The 13,423-nt window shown below is 38.2% G+C and overlaps 1 protein-coding gene across 1 annotated transcript; it reads right to left on the bottom strand.

The window, feature by feature from the left end:
• Positions 1 to 2,048: 2,048 nt before the first annotated feature.
• LOC121377951 (probable gluconokinase) lies at positions 2,049 to 12,918 on the bottom strand. Its single transcript, XM_041506048.1, is given in 6 exon segments — positions 2,049 to 4,180; positions 4,182 to 4,268; positions 4,539 to 4,582; positions 6,762 to 6,848; positions 8,705 to 8,735; positions 12,737 to 12,918. Coding segments are annotated over 6 exon segments (540 nt in total). The 5' UTR covers positions 12,775 to 12,918; the 3' UTR covers positions 2,049 to 3,927.
• Between the last annotated feature and the right edge of the window lie 505 nt (positions 12,919 to 13,423).

Raw genomic sequence — 13,423 nt, 5'->3', positions numbered from 1 at the left:
AACAAACACAGTGACGTAACAAAACATTGTCTTGTGATTAAAATTTGACCAATCAAGATTATAAGAAGCGGAGATATCACAAATTACAGTGCCGGTGATATCTCCTACAAAAGCCTTTAAAGCCGCACACCCTAGTTCCATCCAGCGAAAATAAATTATAATTTGGTTAATCTACAAACCTGTAACACACTTAGATCACGTTTTTATCAAATGGAGTGAAAAAGCAGGTTTTATATCGATAAATACCATGGGAATCCCCATGTCCCAATTGCTTGAAATAATTTTGAAAGTTTGTATTCTGATGTCACCGGTAGATGTCGCTCGAAGCAACAATGCCTACGTCACGACAAAATTCACAGAGTGCGCACAGACTTGGGGTGCGTTCTTTTCACCTCTCCTGGACATGTTCCAACTGTTCTGTCCTGGTTGTATCCCCTCTCCAGATATCGTAGGACTTATTTGTAACGTTTTGTATTGAGATACTTACTTGTCTGAACTTTGTTACTGAAAATGTTCACGAACTGTGAAGAAAAATCTCACAAATGAACAACAAATCGGATGTTGATTGCACGAGAAAACAAACCGAACCAAAATGATAACGGTCACATGGTATACCAACGTCTGTGACATTGAAATAGAAATATCCCGTCTAAAAATAGATTAGACCTTGTCTGCTCAACGGTTTTTTCTCAAACGTGCGTCCTTTTTTCAGAAATACGAAAAATGCATTTTGTGGTATTACAAACACCAGGATTACCAGAATTACCAAAAAACACTTCAGGTGAATGGAAATGTATATTCTAAATAATAAACGGTAATTAAAGTGCAATTTTATTTGTGAAAAAATGGGTTTAATAGCGAAAAACAACGCCGTAATGGTTAACATCTAGCCGTAACTAGGGTGTGTCCCTTTAATGGATGATAAAAATATTAATTTTATGCTTTATTAAAAGTGCTAGTATTTAATGCCCGTCTAGACTGGATTTGTGTAGAAAAATTACATTATGTAATAATGTTGTGTTAATGGTTTTAATATATATTCCAGTTTTTGCTAACTGTTATGTTGATAACAACGGTGGACTGTCACATAGGATGGGTTGTGTATGGTATGTGGGGCGTTCAAATATTACGTAATGCTATTTTTGTCAAATTAGACACCCTCCCTCACCCCTGTAATGCTCCGTTACACCAGAAAAATGTTACATGACACTTGAACACACACACACACACACACACACACACACACACACACACACACACACACTTTCACAAACAAGTCATACGAAGGGTGTTGTCTAATTTTAACATACTGTTTGCAATTTGGGAAAGCGCAAATACGAATTTCAACTCGATTTATAATCGTTATTGTGTGTATACGTCTAGCCATAACTACATACATGAAACATTGGAAAAAAAAAGAGATTTTAGTTCATTTCACCTACCAACCTCCTGTAATGTTATTATAATGTTTGGATCTACATCCATCCACCCCCTCGAACGTTACATAATATTTGAATGGTCACTATGATGTTGACCGACATCCAAAGACAGTTTTGCAAAACTGGAACAACAGATCCTAACACACAATTGTAACCGACATCCAAAGATATCGGTTACAATTGTGTGTTAGGATCTGTTGTTCCAGTTTTGCAAAACTGTTTGTTAAAACTTGTGACTGTGGACATATTATTATGATAATTTAATTAATTATGTATAAAGTGGATACAAGTTGGACTGACACAGTGTGCCACTATAAACAGCTTTAGTCACTGAAATATGTGTTAATTAATAAACTTATGATAATGTTGATCTGGTTTTCAATCATATTGATTGGTTTGACACCCAATAGCCAGCCCATTGGGCTCTTTCTCGCTCCAGCCAGTGCACCACGACTGGTACATCAAAGGCCGTGGTATGTTTTATCCTGTCTGTGGGATGGTGCATATAAAAGATCCCTTGCTGCTAATCGAAAAGAGTAGCCCATGAAGTGGCGACAGCGAGTTTCCTCTCTCAGTATCTGTGTGGTCCTTAACCATATGTCCGACGCCATATAACCGTAAATAAAATGTGTTGAGTGCGTCGTTAAATAAAACATTTCCTTCATTGTTTTTGTGCTGGGGTGTTGTTAAACATTCATTCATTTATTCATTTATGCAAAACTTAATGTTAAAGAGGTGCTTGGGCCAGGCTTTTGGACCGACATGTATATTCAACTATATTTAATGCACATTATACTGCTTAAAATCCCATGTAAAATCACAGAACTGACCAATTAAGAAGTTCCGAAGAAAAGGAAATTATCACTTGGGTTGTCGGTTTTGCTCAAACATACTACTAGACCTACTAGTAGGCTATGCATGTTTTTCTTTTGATTTTTGCAGACAGAAAAATACTGTAACCGTATTTCATGCTGTTGATACACATTGAAATATGTTTAGTTAAATAGTTTATTATTTTATCAGGGCATTATGGGTTTTTTTTAAAGTCATCACAGTGAAGCACCTTTTCTTAAGTCACTACATTTACAGTGTACATACAGCATTAGTTGATAGAAGCCGATGTCACTTCCCTTCCAGGTGCGACAAAACCAAAACAAAATGGCTGTCCCCAGGAATAATCTTTCTTTTTTATTAATTATAAACTTATGCGTTTTTCATTTCTCAGACTGTTAGTATGTGTTGATTGTCTGAGCATGCACCTTATCTACAGGTAAGGCTCATAAGTGAAGTGAGTGTTCCTTTAATGTACACGGTCTTGTTAAACAACATTACTGGATTAGTGTCAGATGATTCAAACGTTCTAAATGTTCTACTTGATCCAGAAGGGCTGAGAGATTGTATACATATACATATTATTTTATGGGGTTTGGTTTTTGAAACACTTTCTTAAGCCAATTATAATAGTGTTGTCATTGGAGGTTGGGGGGGGGGGGGGGGGGGGGAATAATGCAGGAAAAATCCTCGAAACCAAACCATCTATAAACTAGAATTCCCTCAAAGCCAGATGTTTTCCATGGTCTCTTTTTAACTACCAGTCTGGACTGAACCTCTCCAAACGGGATGTATGGCATCACTTAAAACAGGACTTTTTACTTGGTTCTGTGGGGTGGGACGTAGCCCAGTGGTAAAGTACTTGCCTGATGTGCAGTCAGTCTAGGATCAATCCTCACTGACACAGTGGACCCACTGGCTATTTCTCATTCCAACCCAGTGCACCATGACTGGTATATCAAAGGTATGTGCTATCCTGTCTGTGGGATGGTGCATATAAAAGATCCCTTGCTACCAATGGAAACGTAGTGGATTTCGTCTCTCAAACACTATATACAAAAAAAAATTGACATTCAATAGCCGATGATTAATAAATCAATGTGCTCTAGTGGTGCTGTTAAACAAAACTTTTTAACTGTTTTTACATGGTTTTCTGGGTGTCTGGTTTAGCTGGCATGGGAAAAACAATAACACCTAAAAATCCATACAGCTTTCTTTAAACTGTAGTCGCGCAAATATACAAGGAACAAATTCCCTGTACACTGAAGGTGAAATCTTTTTGGATTTGCCAGAATTTTAAGCAAAATTTTTAATTAATTTTTAAGTTAACGCTATAAAACCCGTAATCAAAAATATTTTACACTGGATATTAACTAGGGTTAGTGGCTTTAATATACCGGTCTTGGTGGTGTAGTGGTTGATCTATCAGACATAAGGCTGGTAGGTACTGGGTTCACAGCCTGGTACCGGCTCCTACCCAGAGCGAGTTTTATCGACTCAGTAGGTAGGTGTAAGGCCACTACCACCATCAACAGTCTAGTCTATATCAACAGTTATGGCATGTCACTTTATATGACTCAACTTTTCATGTGACACAATAAATTCCACTAGGGCCTATATTATCAACAGTCTGGTCTATATCAACAGTTATGGCATGTCACTGTATATGACTCAACTTTTCATGTGACACAATATATTCCACTATACCATCAACGGTCTGGTCTATATCAACAGTTATGGCATGTTCATTCTCTTCGGGTATCTCAAGTGTTTCCAGCTGAGACTGTAATAATATCGCTGGCATGAAGTGGCCTTGTCTACTAGACACACGAGACTCCAGGACTGTGTAGTCGCCATGCAAATACACAAATAAGACTGAGCTGGTGGTCAGACTGGCCGGAGTCATTTGCAGTTACCTCCCCTGTCAGCAATATAATTCTGTACATCTTCTTTAAGGCAGAACATGTTACTACACCAGTTTCACCATTGGTGCTTAACCTGTGAAAGAGATTAAAGCTATTTTAGTACTATCCATAACACACTGGATACTATCCACAGAATATTACTGTTTTAGAAATGGGAGACTATAGTATACTTGCCCCGATCTAAAATATTAATATATACAGTCGCTAGTTCAGACTGTAATAATACAGCTGGCATGAAGCCATTATAATTAGCATTATAATTAACATACTAGGTAAATAGTTTGCTCAAAGTTGCACTGTATGACTGCACCTTTAGTACCATGGTGAGCTGATTACAACTTACTGTTTGATGAACTCGTGAATCGATCTTAGCCACGGGATTCTGTCCTGAAAAACAATTTGTTATATTAATTTTTTTTTACTCTTAACAGCTTATAAAATAAAATCTTGATTATTATTACATGTAAATGCATGCAAGAGAAAATGCTGGCAGGATGTTACAATGCTGGTAGAATGTATAAAACGGGTGGGGGTTGGAGAATCACCCTTAAAAAATGCTCTAGATTTGACACACTGATTACATTAGTTGTATAAGAAAATGACCGGCCTCGGTGGTGTTGTGGTTAAGCCATCAGACATAAGGCTGGTAGGTACAGGGTTCGCAGCCTGGTACCGGCTCCCACCCAGAGTGAGTTTTAACGACTCGGTGGGTAGGTGTATGGCCACTACACTGACTTCTCTCTCACTAACCACTACCAACTAATAACCAACCCACTGTTCTGTACAGACATTCCAGATAGCCATATTGGATATAAGCACGAAAATAAGTTGAAAGGAAATAAAATTAGAAAATCTAAGTGAACCTTAAAAAAAAAAAAAATTGAATGAGACAAATACCTAATCAGACTGAGTCAACCTGTCTCACTGGCACTGTGATCATTACAAAAACCTAATCAGACTGACTTACCAAAACTTGAAGGTGTGGGATTCCCTGTCGGTGGACCCATTTGGCTATTTCTCGTTCCAGCCAATGCACCATGACTGGTATATTAACGGCCATGGTATGTGCTGTTCTGTCTGTGAGATGGAGCATATAAAAGATCTCTAGCTGCTAATTGAAAAATGTAGCAGGTTTCTTCTCCAAGACTATATGTCAAAATTACCAAATGTTGGACATCCAACAAATAGCCATTGATTAATAGATCAATGTGCTCTCATTGTGCCATTAAACAAAACAAACTTTAACTTTTAAAGGGTACTTGCTAAATCCTGATTGTTGAACAGTATTTCCCTAAGAATAATTAACCACCATGTGGAGGGGTGGAGAAAAAAAAAAAAAGGAATGGAAGGAAGTAGGATCAAACCACCTCAGTGGATCCATTCAGTTGATTGGATTTTTTTCTCATTCCAACCAGTACACCACAACTGGACAATGGCCGTGGTATGTGCTTTCCTGTATGTGGGAAAGTGCATATAAAAGATTCCTGGCTGCATTAGGAAAAATGTAGCCAGTTTCCTTTGATGACTGTGTGTCCAGGATTACCAAATGTTCGACATCCAATAGCCAATGATTAATTAATCAATGTGTTCCAGTGGTATTGTTAAACAAAACAAACTTTAAAGTTTTCAATTAGCAGCAAGACATCCTTATTATGTACCATCCTACAAACGGGACACAGAACAGTACATACCACATATTTATTACACCATTTGTCGAGCACTGGCTGGAACAATAAACAACCCGATGAGCCCACCAATGAGGATCTTAGATCAACTGTGCATCAAGCAAGCGCTTTACCACTGGGCCACATCTCAATCACAGGTGTCAAGGTCAGGTCAGGTCAGGTCAGGTCAGGTCATAGGGCGTAACATGCATATTCAGAGCAAGCTGTTATAGCACACACCTGTCATGGGTGCAGGTATCGACCCATGCTGGCTCACCAGTCCAGGACAGAAAAAGGGTGGGGTGAATGGGAGGAGGGACTGCCCGCACTGGTATGTGCAAGAGAGCACCAGCAGCCCGACCGGGGTCAATAGCGGGTGGGGACAGGTGTCAAGGATAATAAGGATTCTAACAAGATTTTTAATCTGAACATACATTGCAAACCAAGAGTGCCAGGGGAGGTACATGATATGCCTGTTATGTCGTCATTTAAAAAAAGTAATAAAGTTTATTTTGTTTAACGACACCCTAGAGCACATTGATTAATTAATCATCAGCTATTGGATGTCAAACTGGTAATTCTGACATATAGTTTTAGAGAGGAAACCTGCTACATTTTTCCTAATGCAGCAAAGGATCTTTTATATATGCACTTTCCCACAGACAGGAAAGCACATACCACAGACTTTGACCAGTTGTGGTGCACTGGTTGGAACGAGAAAAACCCCAGTCAGTTGAATGAATCCACTGAGGTGGTTCGATCCTGTGACGCAAGCACTCCAAGCGAGCACTCAACCGACTGAGCTAAATCCCACCCCATCGTCATTCAATGTCAGGAACAAGATTTCTAATAAGACTTCAAATCTGAACATACATTGCAAAAAAAAAACGTATCTATATTACCTCGTCACTCAATGGAATGCCCTGTGACATTTTCCTTTTATTTTCTTCAGAATGAAATTCATCGGCATCTCGAAAAATACAATTCAGCTGAAATAATAAATTTAAAATATATATTTAAAGGTATATAATATTATTATTTATTTAGGTGCAGAAATCCTATCATATGACCCTTCACATAGAAGGAAAATAATCTTAAACCTTACAGTTCGCATTGTTCACATCTCAGGGTGGGGTGGTGGGGGTAGGGTGGTGGGGTATTATGTAACTTGTGGTAAACTTCACCTAAAGTCCGAACCAAATTTTTAACAACTTCGATAAATTACTCTCCTACCTTTAATTACGGTTAGATTTCCCCCAAATTTTGTTCAGACACAAATCATGAAAAAAGAGACCCATTACAGTGACACAGATTTCACATACAAGACTGTAATGATGTCACCAATATCGACTTCGCTGAGATTGCATTGGGCAAAATACATGCACTTTTTTTGCCGTCTGCCATTTTGCTTGTTTATGGAATACTCTTCAAGAGGGGTGGGTCGATATGATGTAATCTAACAACGTCATGACATGCACTAAGGTATAACACACTGATCATGATGTCAGATTAATTACGTCACATACTTAGGCTGCTACCACTCTTTGAATATTCCACCAAAAAGCAAAATGGTAGACGTTGATAAATTGCATGTGTTTTCTCCTAGGAGATCTTAACAAAGTCAATATAGGTCATGTGGTTTCAGTTTAATATGTGGAATCCATGTCAATGTAATGAGGGTTTTTTTCCACGATTTATGTTTGCAAATAAAAAGTGGAGAAAATCTAACCGTAATTAAAGTTAGGAGAGTCATTTATCGTAATTGTTAACGATTTGGTTCGGACTTTAAATGCAATCGAATGATCACCTTCGCAGGGTTCAAACTTCAGAATTTACCACCCACTGCCCACAATTTTGAGCCTCCCTATGGCAATTTTTTTCCCCAGCAAATAAACATGACTGCAAGGTTATTTTGCTTTATTAAGTCAATTTTAAATGTTCAAAATTGTGCATACATTTTTCCAAGTCGTGATCTAGCTCAGTCGGTAGAGCGTTCACCTGAGGTACTTGCATCGTGGGATCGAATCACGTCAGTGGATCCATTCTCTTATGTTTTTTTCTCATCCCAACCAGTTCCCCATGACTGGTATATCAAAGGTCGTGGGTATGTGCTGTCCTGTCTGTGGGATGGTGCATACAAAAGATCCCTTGCAACTATGGAAAAAAGTAGCGGCTTTCCTCTCTAAGACCATATGTCAAAAATTAACAAATGTTTGACATCCAGTAGCCGATGATTAATAAATCAATGTGCTCTAGTGGTGTCATTAAATAAAACAAACTTTAACATTAACATGTAATTTTAGTGATTAAAAATGTTTCATTAGTTTAAAATAGGTTACAATAGTAGCAAACTCAAGACAAATGTAAATAACCAGTTAAAAGACGTCCACCCATCGATAAAAGTAATATACAAAATAATAAACACTAGTTCAATACTTCTATCCATGGTTAAACCATCAGCACTGGTCTGTATGGGTCAAGACAATTTATAATAGTAGGAGTGTTATTAGTTTGTTTGGGGCTGAATTTATATTATTACCCATATGGCTAAAAATATCTTGGTACATATCAAAGTGATACGTCCCACTAGAACGCCAAGTGGGACGTAACACTTTTGACATCACACCATGACATCATCAACTGGTGCACTACAACCTTACAGGAACGTCAACGAAACGAGATGAGTGATATAAATTAAGATCGATTATGGGTAATAAATAGGATATTAAACTCACTACCATTTCGTATCATGGTTATGTCATTGTTTAATATCCTATAAATAGTAGGAGGTTATTTGCTTGTTTGTTTGGGGTTGTTTTGTAGGGGGTTTAAAACCAGTCATTACCTTTTCTGCCAGTGCCATTCCAACTGTTGTCCTGAAAGATAAAACAGTGATGACTGATTGATGGGACAAGTATAATATAACCTCCTTTCAAAACCATCCACCCATCCATTCATCTGTGTACAATATAATTATCAACCAATCCATCCACCCACTAACCCATCTCTATATAATCCATCCATCCACCCATTATCCATCCATCTTTCTACAATGTATCCATCGATCCATCCACCCGCTTTTCCATGTTTACAATGTATCCATCCATCCACCCACAAGATACCCACCCACCCAATACCCACTAATCCTTCCACCCAAACCACTCACCCATCCATCCATTTTCTGCATTTTCCCTAGAAATTTGGCAAGGCATGGTAGACCAAATGCTTAAATTAGAACATTTTCACCATTTTCAGAACACTTTTTTTTTTTAAATACATAAAATTAACTAAAATAAAAATAAATCTAATTAATGTGCTTGATTTAATAAATAAATGGCAAAATATATTACAGGGATATTTTATTAATTAATAATACATTTTCCGAGTGTTTTATAAAGGCAATTTTAAAACTAATTATTGAACAAGGCTTGTTTGCTCTCAGGGCAGCATTGAGCTGATTAAAGGTCCTCAATCGAAGAAAGAAAGAAATGTTTTATTTAACGATGCACTCAACACATTTTATTTATGGTTATATGGCATCAGATAGGACCACCTACTTCTTGAGAGGAAACCCGCTGTCGCCAACTACATGGGCTACTCTTTCCGATTAGCAGCAAGGGATCTTTTATTTACGTTTCCCACAGGCAGGATAGCACAAACCATGGCCTTTGTTGAACCAGTTATGGATCACTGGTCGGTGCAAGTGGTTTGGAGTCGGTATCTGGATTAAAAATCCCATGCCTCGACTGAGTTCCGAACCCAGTACATACCAGCCTGTAGACCGATGGCCTAACCACGACGCCACTGAGGCCGGTAGGTCCACAATCATGGCACATTATTAATACACAGTATATAAAAAAAACAAAAAAAACAAAGATTACATTATTAACCATTAAAAAAAAAAAATACCACCCCAATTATTAATAAAGCGACTTTTTATAAAACGCTCGGGGGGGAAAAAACACTGATCCAATCGATTTGACCTGTATCTGACCTGTGACGTAGCATCAGGTGAATTCCACTCATTCATTAGTAGGTTAGCATGGCGACAGCATGTAATAATTCTTCGGAAAATAGCTCATTCTTAGCAGACGTTAGTTTGGACATTTCGGACTTGTCGCATTTGTCTATTTATTCTAATGCTACCTCGATTGGTGAGGAAGAAGGAGAAAATCCGTTAGGGGTACTTCCCTATCAGTTTGAACCGTAGTACACCGACGATGATCTGTCGAGCTAAATGCGGTCAGCCTATTTGCAGCCCGTAGCTCGGACGTCGCCCGGAGACAAAAACAAAGCCTGAATGTTAATGCCGAGGTGTACATTGTTCATATTTGGCACAAAGATACACCTCAACATGATGCATTTATATATGTTAAAAAAATAAATGTAGGAAAAATATTTTTTATAAAAAATACTAATTAATATTAACTGATGACTGGATAGCATTTAAATAATTAATGTATTGCAATTATTATTAAAAACAACAAATACACATACATACATTAAATATGTTTTTAAAAAACATCATTAAATATATTAAAGAAGGCGCATTCATTGTCAGTCTAATCATTACTTGGTTATAGACATCTACGATTGGTACCTGTTTCGTTTACAAAATATGAAAATAGACGATTTTATTGTTCGAAGTTAATCCTTTAATTGGTTAACTAGTCTTATTTCGCAGACATCGGTAGCTCAGACAGCATGTGACACAGTCGGCTCACTACGAGATAAAGGAATCTAAGTGTGTACTGCCAATATGCTACAGTATCTGTGATTATGTAATGTCATTGTAAAGAGGTGTTTTCAGACGTCGGATGCACGTTTGTTCCTAATTTGCTGTGTCAGTGTCGGGAGGTGTGAATTCCGTTGCAATGAACAGAATAACACTGATGTACATTTGTTCCCGCCAATTTGTGGTTGGATGGTGTAAATGTCGCAGTAACGACGGTCGCTGTAATGAGGTCTTACTGTATATGTTAAAACAATAAATGTAGGAAAAATAAAAAAAATTAGAAAAAATCGCATTAACATTCGGTAGGCCTATCTGTTTTTGTCTTCGGGCGATGTTCGGGATATCGTTAGGTACAGCCCGAACATGAAAAATGCAATTCTTTAAAAAAAATAAAAAATTCCTACATTTTTTTTTTTTTTACGTTTTTGATAAATGTAGACCTTTAAGACGAGATGGTGCTAGATGGTGTTGCACCATGCTTAAACAAGTTAAGAAAAACACTACACATTATTTACTTTACATATTATAATTTATATGGCACTACTAGTTAAACCTTTTATTGTAATGCCCTATTAACCCCTGCAGACTGCATCAAAAGAAGCAGCAGCTAATTAACCCATGGATGCAAAGTGCTACTGTAAATAAGTGTTAATTGGTCTTAGAGCCAACAGCTTTACAACAAACAAACAATCCATTACAAAAGCAATAAACAGGTGTTGCTATTAACAAATGTAACATACATCAGTGTTTTATTCCAGTAATTAATAATTATACTTTTCTCTTATCCCTGCAAATGCAAGACAGATTTAGTCCACATCAGAAAGTTGTGTAGAATAGTGGGTGTGGGTGTGGGTAATTTTTGGTATGCTTCCATCAGAGAACTATTCATGTAGTTTCAGAAATATATTTTTTGTTTTAAATCCTGCATTATAAATTTTACTTTGTTAATTTGTAGCATTACATTTTATTTGACACATGAAACTAAAAACCAACAGTAAGAAAGTGTAGTTTATTTATGATAAAATGGTCAAATAAAAAACGTAACTTTTTCAACCATCTTTGTCTGTTCATGTAAACTAATCGATTGTGACAAGTGACATTTCTAGGGGGATTCAGGTCATGCTACCCCAGAAAAATATATATATTAAAGAATAAAGAAGGAAGGATATGTTTTATTTAACGATGCACTCAACACATTTTATTCACGGTTATATGACATCAGACACATGATTAAGGACCACACAGATATTGAGAGAGGAAACCTACTGTCGCCACTTCGTAGGCTACTCTTTTCGATTAGCAGCAAGGGATCTTTTATGTGCACCATTCCACAGACAGGGTAGTACATACCACAGCCTTTGATATACCAGTCGTGGTGCACTGGCTAGAACGATATTAAAGAATAAATAAATATAATATATGCTTTGAACAGGGGAGTGGGGCTTTCAACCAACAAAAGCCTTGTGTTTCAGGTAAACATATTATAATGCCTGATAATGAACTTTTGAATTCTGTGGGCTATATATTTAAATGTTGCACCCAAATCCCTGAATATTGCAGACACCTTTCAAAATCACGGCATCCCTCCCAAGACAATTCTTGCATCTGCCCCTGCAGTGGGCTATTGACGGATTCAAGCTAGAGTGCTCTAGTGGTGGTGTAAACAAAACAAACTTTTTCTAAAAAATTTGCATCCGTGCCCGAGTGTATTAGCTATAACATTTCAACTTATTTTCGTGCTTATATCCAATTAAGGTTCAAGCACGCTGTCCTGGGCACACACCTCGGCTATCCGGGGTGTCTGTCCAGGACAGAAGGTTAGTTATTAATGGTTAGTGAGATTGAGTTAGGTGTAGTGGTCTTACAACTACCCACCGAGTCGTTAAAACTCGCTCTGGGAGGGAGCCGGTACAGGGTTGCGAACCCTGTACCTACCAGCCTGTAGTCCGATGAGCTTAACCACGACACCACCGAGGTCGGTTAGCTATTGCTCTACTCGTTTACTATTAAGTGTGGTGGTATCGCCGCAGGTTCTAACGTGACGCAACGATAGCTCTGAGGGCAAGGACCTATCAGTGTACGGCGGGAACAACGTTCCGCCCCGCTGATTTTGAATCATGTGAACACGAGGTGAGCGCATACTTCCCACAGCCGCAGACGCCCATCAAAACGAGGATCATTCTGCGACTGACGACGTCGGCGACGACGATGACAACACTGCTGTCAGTTCGGCCGTGGTGACAGTTTTATATACACACAAAACACACTATGCGGAGGCCCGCAAGTCGGCGTGGAATTCCGCCGGCAAAAAACAGAAATTCGCATCCTTGGCCTAATCCCAATATGCATGTTGCTTTTTTCCTATTATAGCCTGACAAGAGTGGAGGCCCAATAGAAATTAATAGAACAGGATGATGATAATTATAATGAGGGTTTTAAAAGCGTAAGCGTACAAGAAAGGTGGTAGGGGTTGGCAAACTGCACCCACCCACCCCAGTGCTGGAGCAAAACATCAGATTCTGGCAAAAATTATACAGATATTCAGGCAAAATGGGTAAATCCGAAAGCTTTTTACCATGTACATGTATTAAATACCATCATTCAACCTTCAAAATTAGTTTTAATCCATGTAAAAATGCGTAGTGATTCGTTTGCAACCCTATATAGCTGTTTGGTAGTGATGCTAAAATGATTGAATGATTTTTTTCCAGATTCGGGCATTTTCGTTTAATTCGGGCAAAAACCAGCCTTACCCCCCCCCCCCCCCCCCCGTGCAAAAGTGGGAGCGCGTACGCCTGTCTTTAAAGTTTTATTAGTGGTCTTACACCT

Source organism: Gigantopelta aegis, chromosome 2, assembly GCF_016097555.1.
Source record: "Gigantopelta aegis isolate Gae_Host chromosome 2, Gae_host_genome, whole genome shotgun sequence".
NCBI lineage: Eukaryota > Metazoa > Mollusca > Gastropoda > Neomphalida > Peltospiridae > Gigantopelta > Gigantopelta aegis.
This window is presented reverse-complemented; position numbering and strand designations above follow the sequence as displayed.